The sequence below is a fragment of the Xenopus laevis genome, chromosome 3L (assembly GCF_017654675.1).
Source record: "Xenopus laevis strain J_2021 chromosome 3L, Xenopus_laevis_v10.1, whole genome shotgun sequence".
Taxonomy (NCBI): Eukaryota; Metazoa; Chordata; class Amphibia; order Anura; family Pipidae; genus Xenopus; species Xenopus laevis.
Window position 1 is genome coordinate 128,457,191 of NC_054375.1, and position 13,272 is coordinate 128,470,462.

At 38.3% G+C, this 13,272-nt stretch overlaps 1 protein-coding gene across 5 annotated transcripts in view; it reads right to left on the minus strand.

Annotated features, from left to right (window-relative positions):
- Positions 1-2,390: 2,390 nt before the first annotated feature.
- Positions 2,391-13,272, minus strand: part of slc4a5.L (solute carrier family 4 member 5 L homeolog) — a 57,142-nt gene continuing 46,260 nt past the window's right edge. For all 5 annotated transcript variants that reach the window (XM_041586940.1, XM_041586939.1, XM_041586938.1 and 2 more), the window contains 6 exons: positions 11,872-11,944; positions 7,078-7,146; positions 5,278-5,451; positions 4,217-4,372; positions 2,746-2,813; positions 2,391-2,647 (listed from right to left, as the gene is read on the minus strand). In XM_041586940.1, coding sequence (XP_041442874.1) covers positions 2,482-2,647; positions 2,746-2,813; positions 4,217-4,372; positions 5,278-5,451; positions 7,078-7,146; positions 11,872-11,944 — 706 coding nt within the window. In that variant the 3' untranslated portion in view covers positions 2,391-2,481. The remainder of the gene's footprint in view (positions 2,648-2,745; positions 2,814-4,216; positions 4,373-5,277; positions 5,452-7,077; positions 7,147-11,871; positions 11,945-13,272) is intronic.

Sequence of the window (13,272 nt, forward strand, 5' to 3'; positions counted from 1 at the left end):
ATGACATTGCTTACTTGTACTGATTTGACATTTTTGTGCAGAACCCAAGAAGCTTTGTTTATGACGACCCCTAAGCAGCCCAGACCACACTGAGCATGTGCACAGTTTTAGGGGCCCATTTACTTAGCTCAAATGAAGGAATAGAAGAAAAAAAACATCAAATTTTGAATGTTTTTTTTGGCTACTTCGACCATCGAATTGGCTAATTCGACCTTCGACTACGACTTCGAATCGAACGATTCGAACTAAAAGTCGTTCGACTATTTGATAGTCGAAGTACTGTCTCTTTAAAAAAAAACCTCTACTTCGCCACCTAAAACCTACCGAGGTGCCATGTTAGCCTATAGGGAAGGTCCCCATAGGCTTTCTAACAATTTTTAGGTCGAAGAAAAATCGTTCGATCAATGGATTAAAATCCTTCGAATCGAACGATTCTAAGGATTTAATCATTCGATCGAATGATTTTTCGTTCGATCAAACTATATGCGGTAAATCCTTCAACTTCGATATTCGAGGTCGAAGGATTTACATCCGGCAGTCGAATATCGAGGGTTAATTAACCCTCGATATTCGACCCTATGTAAATCTGACCCAAAGTCTTGCAAAGATGTTTAACAAAGTTACAAGATGGTGACCCCCTGTAGCCAACTTTGAAAGCATAAATTATTTGTTTGATTAGGCTTGTGGTGCAGTAAGTTCATGTTTATATTTAGTATTCAACATACAGCATTTCTAGCCTTATTCTATTTTAGACTTTACATGCCCTTTAAGAGCCTACACCATATTAAATTGAAATATTATAGATGTCATTTATTGACTATTAGTGGTTTTAATATCGACAGGTATTTTTCAGAAAATGTACATTCAGTCATTAACAGGTAGTTTACAATACATTGTAAGAAAGAAATACTGAAATAATCCATTAACACTTACTTAATTAAAATGAACTGGTATTGATTTCTAGAATCTGTTTTATTCCATTCTTTTATTCACATTAATATTTTTGAAAAATCTTTATGTTTATATGACCATATGTTATACAGTAGATAAGCGCTATTGACTGGATTGAATGATACATGTGATTTAATATTATACCAAATATAAGAGAAAAGACAGAGGAGGAAAAAAACACCCTTCTATGAGTGCATCCACCCTGTTTAAAGCTGGCCCTATAAAGAGGATCTGTTTGCTGGGCAATGTCACTGTATAAGCAGGTTGGCCAAAGTGGGCCGATCCAAGAGAAGGAAAAAGTATAGGTAACACTGGGCACCTGGTGCAGACTTGTAGGACGGGGACTGCATACAAAATCCAATGTAGTCCTCATTTGGCAGGATTTTTCTGATTCATATCAGCATGCTGTAGCCATTGCTTTTGTGGCTTTTATTATTTTGTGGTTAATTAATTAAGATTAGAGTGGAAGATAGAATAGATTGATTATAGAGTGACAGATGATAGGTAGATAGATTGATAGGCAGAAATAAGATAGATATTACTGTAGGTAGATTAGATAATAGAGCAATAGATAACAAATAGATGATAGCTAGAATGACAGATAATAGATGATTGATAGATGATGATAGAGACATAGATAGAGAGATAGATAAATAGATGATAGGTAGAATAACAAGAGAAAGCTAGATGATAAAGAGATACATAAGTATACAGTATATGGAGAGAGAGAGTGAGAGAGAGAGAGAGAGAGAGAGAGAGAGAGAGAGAGAGAGAGAGAGAATTCTATCTGGCCAACAGTTTAAGCAGCTCATTGTTGTATGTATGGATGTAGAGTACCAGAGATAGACTATACTTGCCATATGAAGAACTGTTGCAATATTGCTAAATTTGCACAAGAAAGACTTTTATGTGAATGCACTCTGAAAATGTACTACCTGTACTGTAACACTATTGTGCTGCTCCTTTCTTATTGTGTTATGGTGCCTTCAATTTTTAAATGTAATAATTTATCAGAGAAAAAAAATCTAACGTGATGAAAAAATTACAGGAAGTGGCCAAATTCCATGGAGTCACCGGCTACATCACTGTAACTACCAACTGGCTTTTTACTCTGTGTCACTTTGATTTTGTGCAATACAGGTGCTGCCACAGTGCTTTCCACAAACATTTCATTATGGACCATTTCACAAAACATTGGGATAAACATACAACACAACAAACAGTACATTACGTATTAGAATTGTGGCAGGTGCCTTGTTATAATTTATACATCTCCATAATCTGCTCATGAACTTGTAGCAAGTATTAATACATCTGAATTTATAGTTTTTATACCCGTTGAAAGGAATATTTTACAAGTCGCTTTCACACTTGCACACACACACACACACACATACACCATAGAAAGAGCACAAAGAGAATCTTCTGAACCCAAGAACAATAGTGTTACATTTTTAGTGGTGGCTTCTATTGTGGGAAGAAGTTTCCTTCCAGGCGGATGGTATTACTAATGTGAAGTTCTTGGGGGGTTTATAAAGTAGTTTCACTGCCTCTGTCTTTGGGGTTGCGGTCAACGTCCGAGTCGTCGTACTCCGACTCCATCTCGATCTTCACTTGAGGGACAGGGTTTGTTGTATTTCTAGGAAAGCCGATGGCAGGAGAAGGAGGGCAGGAGATCTTCAGGTGAAGAGTAATACTGTGAAAGAGAATATAATCAGGGTATTTGGACCATATTGGTAAAGTGACTGTACATAATTGTAAAAATAAAGTTGAAACTAATATGAAAATACCCACCTGCGATCCACATCTGATGCGCTGGGAGAGGTGTCTCCATGCAACCCCCCTGAGCGCCCACCTTTGTCCTATATTTAAAAAAAAGATACATGTTGCAGTTCAATGCCAGAAAGGTTGATTTGTAGATTTCAAGTGTAGCGATCCTATTTGCCATGGTAGACTACAACTGCATATGGGGTGAACGCAAAATATTCAGAAATGGTGTATTGGCTCCTCCTCTACAAACAAAGGGGGCTGCAGAACTACATTAAAGGGCATGTAAAGTCTAAAATAGAATAAGGTTAGAAATGCTATATTTTGTATACTAAATATAAACATAAACTTACTGCACCACAAGCCTAATCAAACAAATAATTTATGCTTTCAAAGTTGGCTACAGGGGGTCACCATCTTGTAACTTTGTTAAACATCTTTGCAAGACTAAGACTGTGCACATGCTCAGTGTGGTCTGGGCTGCTTAGGGATCATCATAAACAAAGCTGCTTGAGTTCTGCATGGCTGGGAAGTAAGGCGGGGCTCCCCCTGCTGTTCATAAGTATGATTGTTTCCCTGCTCAGCAGTTAGGGACCGTCTGACAATTCCTATCCACAGCAGTAAATGAAGGGAGAATTTCACTGCATACAGTCAGGTTTCTTATAAAAACAGTACACATTTTTTAATTAAAGTATATTGGATATAGGTTTCTTTTTCATTACAGAAAGTGAAATGGGATTTTATATTATTTCCTTTACATGCCCTTTAAGTTGTTTATTGTAAAACATTATCATTTTAAAATATTCTTTTTATAGGTTGCTGAATTGTTAAATAACTAAATTAAATTATAACATGAACACAATTTCCAACCTTTTGCTTGATAATCTTTCTGCCAGGATTGATAGCCACTAATATAAACAGCAAGAGAAATAACACACAAGTCCTGGAGGTTAACATATGAGGTTTTCAAGTCATTTTCTGTTTAAATTACTAAAGTCCAATATACTGCAGCACACTGCAAATTGTATAATAATCAAAAGTGTACTTTATTGGCTCAAATGTGAGCAGACATGTGGCAACGTTTCGAGCCTCACAGGACCCTTTCTCAAGCCTGTGAAATCACATACTGTTATTCCTGCCCAACACCCTCACTGTTTCCCCACCCACAATTTACTCTATTTAACACAGAACAGTATGTGATTTCACAGGCTTGAGAAAGGGTCATTTGAGGCCCGAAACGTTGCCACATGTCTGCTCACATTTGAGCCACTAAAGGACACTTTTGATTATTATACAATTTGCAGTGTGTCCCGCAGTATATTGGACTTTTGCAATTGATTTTCTGACCGAAAGGATTCATCGCATGAGGTAGAGCACTCTATCTTTGTGTGGAATTTTCTATTTAAATGACCAAGAATAGCCTAGTACAAAGCTCTTCTACACTGGGTTCTATCCAAGCCAACTGTGGTTTGTTCATAGTCACTTTCCTTGATATTACCTCATCACTGTCAGAGTCTTCTTTGCCTTTTTTCTTCTTGCACTTGTCCTCTTGCTTTTTTTTGTCCTTCTCAGGCAGGATATCGTCTAGCCAAGCAAGATCGTGCTGACTGAAAACCCAGTCGAGCATTTTCCTCACTATTATCAAGCCAAGGATCTAAGGAGAGAACAAGATGGGACTTGGCAGCTGATTTATCACTCGCAAGCAGACAGTATGGCACAGCGCCCATGTCATCATGCTTGTTAGGTGCTTATCTTACAGGGAACCATTCCATGCCATCAGTGGACAGTGATACAAACCAACACAGCTTGAAGCTTTTTTTTATATTCCTCACAAAGCTAAAGGAATGAGTGGAAAAAGCTTTTTAATTAATTATTAAGATCTCTTATATAGGTGTGGAAGCTGTCTGCTGACTCTCAGTTCTATAGAAGTCAATTGTCCTCGGCCTCCTAAATTTTATATAAAGGTCAATCAAAACATAGTGACAAATCTCCTGCCAACCATTTTCTTGACCCTCAAGCCCTCCATTGTCTTTTTCATGCAAGGGCAGAGCTTAGAAATTCCAGAGAAAGCATCAGAACAAGAAGAAAATTCTATTAATAAGGGACTACTCTGTACAGTACTTCTTGTCTTTGTGTTTTCTTCTGAGCTTCTAAGCACTGCCCTCGAGTCCCAAATTCTATAAATTATTTCCAAAAGAAAAAGAAAGTCTTGTGAGCTGAGAAGGTTCATTTGACTTTTCTCCAGTCAGTTCTAAGCAGAGCAACATCAAAAGACATTGCTTTTCACAGGAAATGTATGTTAGTGAGCTATAAGTGACTGGCTTAATGCCTTCTAGAACATCTATTTAAGTGCAGTGGTGTCATTAGTAGGGATGGGCGAATTTGAGCCATTTCGTTTCGGCAAAAATTCAATGGGAGTCAACAGTTTTTTGACGCGCGTCATTTTTTTTTTGACGTGTGACGCCATACAAGTCTATGGGTGTCATTTCCACGATGAAACAAGGCAAATAAATTGGCCCATCCCTGGTTGGAGTTGCACAATGTACGGAGAGTCCTCACCATGACTGGGAAAATAATGGCAGCAACAGTCGACTTGAGGATCCACAGGACAGCAAGGCAGATAATTTGGACAACAGTGAAGAGATGGATTCTGCGTAAGGGGACGTGCCGGAGATATGCATAGTCAGGTTGATGCTTTGCTGGCATCATGAAGAGTTTACAGCGATCCCAGAACTAAGGAAGGATAAAACAATGTCAGCACTGGCATTTTAATCTTCATCTTAAAGGGATTCTGTCATTCTTTTTATGGTGTGGTTTTTATTTCTAAATTACACTGTTTACACTTCAAATAATTCACTCTACAATATAAAATGTCATTCCTGAACCAGCAAGAGCATTTTTTTCTTAGTTGTAATATTGGTGTTTAGGCAGCCATCTCAGGTTATTTTGACTGGTCATGTGATTTCAGAAAGAGCCAGCACTTTAGGATGGAACTGCTTTCTGGCAGACTGTTGTTTCACCTACTCAATGTAACTGAATGTGTCTCAGTGGGACCTGGATTTTACTATTAAGTGCATTTCTTAGATCTACCAGGCAGCTGTTATCTTGTGTTAGGGAACTACTATCTGGTTACCTTCCAATTGTTCTGTTGTAAGGCTGCTGGAGGGGAAGGGAGGGGGGTTATATCACTCCAACTTGCAGTACAGCAGTAAAGAGTGACTGAAGTTTATCAAAACACAAGTCATATGACTGGGGTAGCTGGGAAACTGACAATATGTCTAGCCCCATGTCAGATTTTAAAATTAAATATAAAAAAATCTGTTTACTCTTTTTAGAAATGGATTATAGTGGAGAATTCTGTAGTAGCAGCACTATTAACTGTTTTCCCATGACAGTATCCCTTTAACTTTAAAATGTTGAGCCTTGAGGGCTTGTTAGGGTAGGGTGTCGGTTGACATTTTGACCTGCACATCACAACCTTGCACCCTTAAGCTGGGACTTCAAAATGATATGTTAAGCTGTTTTACATGAAATAAATAAATCTTCCTTTAACAAACCAAGATCTTCATATGACTCTAGCAGTGACTGTTTTGGTATGAACCCTTTAAGGTCTAATATTCAAGCAGGAGCAAAGCTCATAAGAACCTTGCTGTTTCAGCATGTCAGACGTAGTTCCATGAATATTATGGGTGGTTCACTCCAAATCTGACTTCAAGATGAGCTTGGAGGTGTATTTAGGAAATCAAGTAAGCAGAGCCAGGATAAGTAAGATTTGCACCCAAGGCAACACTTCATGGATCAACAGTATGCTTATACAACCCTCACCTGCCTGGCAGCCAGTTATGGCCTGGCCCCCATTGCTTACCCATTGGCAGTCTCCTTCTCTTGTCTGCTTTCCCCCTTGTGCCTCCACTTTTGCTTCAGAGGCTTGTGCCTCGCCTTCCTATCCCTAGTTCTAGCCCTGCAAATTGCCATTCTCCTCAATCTCTTCCTCTTGAGGCTGAGCCCGCAAGTCACTGCTCCAGGCACCCCTAGGAGGATTTGCTTGCAGTTTGTGAATCACTACTCTAAGGATTACCATATTCTGGCAAGGTATCTAGAAATCAAAGTGGAGTTTTGAAAACAATACCACTTAAAATAGAGCAGCACTACTTCCCCTAGAAGCTACATACATTGCCTAACCAAACACGGTACCTGTATGCCAAGGATTTAGAACATTTTATAAACTCAGTGCTTTGCTGTAGAAAATTCATAAGGATACACTACATGCGCCTCTTATTCTGGGGACTCGTGCCCCTTATTTCAGAAGAAATGATTAAGCCTTTATAACATTATGTTGAAAGTCTAGTGACTTTTTACCTGGATTCCATTGAGAGAAGCCACTCCCATATAGAGGAAGACACCATAGAGCACGGGCATTGGGATATACTAGAAGAGAAGGAGCATGGTCAGTAGCACACATACTATAACAAATGAAGCTACAGGAATTTATAGCTAATGTTTATAGCAATTTGGGGGAACAAATTTATTTAAAGGGGTAGCTCACTCACCTTTACAAACTTTGTTTTGAAGAAGTATATGCTTTCTATTATTTTAAATGTTTTATCGTTATTCTAAGAATTAAGTTATAAATATGAATCCATTTCCCCCCCCCTCATGTTCCGAATAGCAGCTCTGTAAGGCTCGACACTGCCATTAGTTGCTGGCCCCTGCCGAATTTTTCTCAACAAAAATTCAACTTCAATTTAGGAAGCAAACTCAGCAGAGGCTGCACCTGATGCTGCTGAGAAATACCCATGACTATTAAGTAAGAAGGCACTTCTTTTGCAAATTTCATTCATTATTTTTTATAATTTTAAAGATATTAGCAGTTGTTTTCTTGAGAACATGAAAGAACAACTATACCCCCGAGCAATGTAGGTCTCTATAAAAATTGAATAAAACATCTCATATAAATGATAAATTAACCATTTTGATAATAATATCATTTTCTAGCAATATGTGCCATTGGGTAATCCTAAAAATTAAGAATTAAGGGCCACCCCTAGGGATCCTGGTTCACGATGTACACTAACAAACCAAGGGCCCACATACATGTTAGGTCACATGAGCCAATGAATGGACACATTTCTGTCTTTTACTCCCACACTTCTTCCTGTTACAGTTATAGCTGCAGTATTTCTGGTCAGGTGATCTCTGAGGCAGCTCACAGACCTCGACAAAATGGTGGCTGAAGATAAAAGGGCAATATTTGCACATATCTATATTCCAGTTTGGTAAGATTCTTTAATAGGCCACTTAATAATATATAATCTGTTGTTTAAAGGACAAGTAACATCAAAAAAGTTATTTTAAAAAAAATTCATTAGTATACACAAAAAAACCCACCAAGACAAATTAAACTTTGAAATCGCAAAGTCTTTATTAAGAAATAACTTAGAGAAACTCTGCTTACTCTCCTCTTCAGAAAGCGATCGGGCGATCCATCGTGCGGCACACTATTTCTCCTCCCTGCCTTCCTTATAGGAGATAGCCAGGGAGGAGAAATCGACTGCTGCACGATGGATCATCACTGCGTAACCTTTTCTGAAGAGGAATGGAAGCGGATATTCGGTCAGTTATTTCTTAATAAAGGCCTTTTTCGATTTTAACGTTTAATTTGTCTTGGTTGTTTTTTTCTATGTATACTAACTTATTTTTTTAATTTTTTTTGATGTTACTGGTCCTTTAAGCATTCATTCTGGGGTATAGTTTTCCTTTAAGATATCTGCTAGTCATGTGATGTTTCTCTGGTCAGTTTTCAGCAGAGCAGAGTTTTCCCCACTAACTTGTACCAACAGTATCCAGACTGCCAAAATAAACAGCAAGTGGTGGCGGTGTTTTAAATTCATTATAAAAGCAGTGTAAAAACTGCTAATATCTTGAAAACTAGAAAAAATTTGTGCAAATTGCAAAAGTGCTCAGAAAAGTAGAATAGTGTGTCTACGAGCCTAACTTTTACATCAGATTCATAGCTGTATTGTTTAGACAAAAAATGGAAACATTATTGTGGTTTTCAACCTATTTAGACAAGACATTAAAAGGGTTATTTACTTAAATTTGAATTTATCTGATATCTCCCATTGACTAATACATGACTCGACAGGTCTGAGATGACGGATTTCAGATTCGGGCTCTTCACAGCATTGGGGTATAATAAATCTTGAAAAATTTTAGTTTTCCTGAATTGCTCAAAATTTTCAGGCTTTTTTTCCTGAATTGCTTGAATTTTTTCCCAAAAACCCTGAAAAAGATGGATTTTTGGGCTAAACCTAGTGCAAGCCACAAAAACTTCAAATTGAGATAGGTGCCTCTCCCATTGACTTAAACAGGACCTCAGAAGGTCTGAGATGGCTGATTTTGCAGCAATAGGGTATAATAAATCTCAAAAATTCTAGTTTTTTATACCACGAAAATTTAAGTTTTGCACCAAAAAGCCTGACCAGATGAATTTGATAAAAAAGATAAAAATACAGTGTTTTATGAAATATACAGCAAAAGAAGAACATACAAATATAAGACCATAGCATTAAAATAGATTTAAAAAGTTAATGCTCCATTTGTCACTTTAATGTGATCGTATCAGAGAATCCAGGAGTCACACATTACATTCATATAAAGATACTCATTCACCCGCTCCCAAAACAGAACAGGGATGACAATATAAGGAAGTCTTGGATATTATATTGTAATTGGGGGAATCTACAGTGACTGAAATTGAATGTCGGATAAAGATAGTTTACTGCACTTGCAAAAGTGACCACTGGGTGGTGGTACAGACTCAATAAGTTCAGCAGAACTGCCGCAGTGGGTCTGTTCTTACTGCAGGAAAGCAGCAGCCATTTCTCCTGCTATAAAATGACAGGGGGCGATGCTGCTACAGCCATAAAAACAGAACAGCAGTGATTTATTATACATAGATGATAGAATTTGCCTCGCAGCATTTGCTGACTGGCTGTGCTTCTTGCAATAAGATGTTCCCTAGTGCCACCTTATGCTTAGAAGAGAATATTCAACTCATGTTGCCATGTTAGAACTCTATTGGCTGTTGGGTATATCCGTCCTGGAGCAGAGGCTCTTGGTCCATACGCACATGCCACCTGCTGATTTAAAGGGGATGTTCACCTTTAAATTAACTGTTAGTATGATGTAGAGAGTGATACAATTTGTGATTGGTCTTCATTTCTTTTCATTTGCAGCTTTTGAATTATTTAGCTATTTGTACAGCTGCTAGGGTAGGGTTGCCACCTTTTCTGGCGGTGGAGACCGGGCAGGGCACGGGGCTGTGACGTGGAGGGGGGCGGACTGTGACATCAAGGGGCATGGCTATGATGTGGCAATTGTTGATTGGCTGATCGCCGTGTCAATCATGGGGAATCCTGCCCGGTTTTCCAAATTAGGAGTTTTGACTCGGGCAGCCCTTCAAATTACCGGGCTATTCGGATCAAAACCGGACAGGTGGACCCTAGCAACCAGGCACTGGTTTAAGCGAGAGTCTGAAATATGAATAGAAGAGGACTTGAATAGAAAGGTAAGTAATAAAAATGAACAATAAAATTGTCGTCTCACAGATCAATTGCTTTCTGGGTTCCCGGAAGCAGTGAACCCGTGTTGAAAAGTCGGTCAGAAGAAGAAAGTAGATGATATAAAAACTATAAAGAATAAAAAATGAAGACCAATTGAAAAGTTGTGCACTATAACGTACTAAAAAATAGCCTGAAGGTGAACTATCGTTTTAATAACAGCTCTTCTAACATGACTGTTGGAATGAATCATGGGAAGCAACTCTCCAGCTACAGATCAACGCAGTTGAAATTTCAAACCGGAGAGCTGCTGAATAAAAAGCGAAATAACTCAAAAACCACAAATGAAAACCAATTGCAAATGGTCTCAGAATGTCACTCTCTACATCCTACTAAAAGTTAATTTAAAGGTGAACAGCCCCTTTAAATGACTCAAATTGTTGAATTGACATAACTGCTCAGCTAACAGGCTGTCAGGGGCTTCATTGGTGAATTAATTAGTATAAACATATAATGTCCATTGGTAAAACAGGCACATTGCAGAATGTTGTTTGACGCGTTTCGGGCGCATGTGCCCGAATCGCGTCAAGCAACGTTCTGCAACATGCCTGTTTTACCAATGGATGAATAAAGCTTTGGAGTTTTAAAACACGGTGGTGTGCGGAACCATCTTCTTTTCCGGTTTCTAAACTCGTACGGCTTGGGACACTGAAGGATTCCAGCACCCAACCACTTACAAGCCACCAGTCTTCCCTTATTGATGCATGTGGTGAGTCGGAGCAGCAGTACTTTCCTTTTCTCTCTATGAACTGTGATTGCTACAGCGACTTAACTGTGCTGGGGAAGAGTTCTGGCACTTTTTTTGTACAGGCTCTGTGAAAACTAGGGAGTTACCTTTTTATTGATAACCAAACCTAAAATGTGATTTTAAACTCACATTTAATTTAAATGGTTCAATAATATACTGAATTTACTGAACAGAGTTTGATTGTGCAGCCCCACAGCAAGCTGAGATACTGACTTTAAGGGGGTTATTTACTTAATCTTTTATGGTCAGGCTTTTTGGGGGCACAAACTCGATTTTTTTTGGAAAAAGAAAAGATTTTTTAGAGATTTATTATACCCTGAAGCTGCAAAAAGCCCGACTCTGAAAATCCTCCATCTCAGACCTGTTGACGAGCCATATCAATCAGTTGCAGAGGTTTCTATCCCAAATATTGTGGTCTGTGCTGGGTTTTGCCTGATTAGCAGATGATTTCTGGGCAAAAACTCCAAAAAATCAGGCTTTTCTGGAGATAAACCCCATAAAAACGTAGAATTCAGGTTTTCGCTCGATTTTATCGTTTTTTTTTACTGATTCTGATTTATTTGAGTTATTTTATTTATAAATTAGACAAAATCGGGCATGGGAGTTTGGTCAAGCTTTTTTATTGGGACAATGAGATAAATTCGGATTTTAGTAAATAACCCCCTAAGAGTGGAGATTATTCCAATATATCGTCATTGTCTGCCAGCTGTAAATTTCAGTTTAGGCACTGTCCATAAAAGTACATAAAAGAACAAATAAAAAGTGAGCAACATGGTACAGTACCTTCAGCACAGGAGCCAGGAAAACAGAGATTCCAGTTAAAATAAACACTATAATTCCCGATACTCTCTGCTCCCTGACAAGACATAAAAATATATTTTTAAGAAAGGCAATGAAAATAACATACAGAGTTAATGTTTATTTTGGTATAATGGTATTATTATATCTGTACACAGAAATAGGCAAGTGTTATCTATCGGAGAGCTCTAGATAAAGAAAATATTCCATAACCAGGAATGTGCAGGTAATATTTAACTCAGGGGCCCCCAATCTTTTTTTACCTGTGAGACAAATTTGGATGTAAAACAGGTGAGAGCAACACACGCATGCAAAAAGTCCCTGGAGGTGCCAAACATGGGCTGTGATTGGCTATTTGAGGCTCTGTGTGGACTTACAGGAGGTTCTGTTTGGCAGTATATATTGTTCTTTTGCAACTAAAGCTTGTCTTCAAGACACAAATGAAAAAATAAGCACCTGCTTTGTGACCATTGGGAGCAACAAGCAATTGGTTGTTGAGCAACGTGTTGCTTGAGAGTCACTGGTTGGGGATCAGTAATCTTAACTACTGCTACTATGGTGCAGTACCCCTAATTTATTATAATAAAGGACTAAGTGCAAAACACTGGGGCTCATTTATAAAAAGTGGGCAAATTTGCACCTGGGAAGTAACCCACAGCAACCAATCAGTAACTGGCTCTTTACAGGCAGCTGCAGGTTGAACAATGAAAGCAAACATTTGCCCTCCGTTACTGTCCAGGTACAGATTTGCCCAGTGTTTATAAATTTAGTAAGGGCATTATAATTAAGTAAGGGTACTGCACCGTGATATTCATAGTGCTTTCCTACAGAGATTCGTACTGTTTTCTAGCTTTGGATAAACAGAATGCACAGGGACTGTCTAACTTAGTTTTGGATAAAGGGTATGTGCACCTACTGTCTATTAGCTCTGTATAAAGGCAATGTACAAGTACTGTCTGACTATAAGCTTTAGATAAATGGAATGTACAGGTACTCTCTTACTACTAGCTTTAGATAAAGGCAATGTACATGTACTCTCTTACTCTCTTACTACTAGCTTTAGATAAAGGCAATGTACATGTACTCTCTTACTCTCTTACTACTAGCTTTAGATAAAGGCAATGCACAGTTACTCTCTTACTGTTATCTTAAGCTAAAGGGAATGTACAAGTACTCTCTTACTACTAGCTTTAGCTAAAGGCAATGTACAGGTACTGTCTTACTGCTATCTTTAGATTAAGGTAATGTACAGGTACTCTCTCACTACTAGCTTTAGATAAAGGCAATGTGCATGTACTATACTACTAGCTTTAGATTAAGGCAATGTACAGGTACTCTCTTACTACTAGCTTTAGATAAAGGCAATGTACATGTACTCGCTTACTA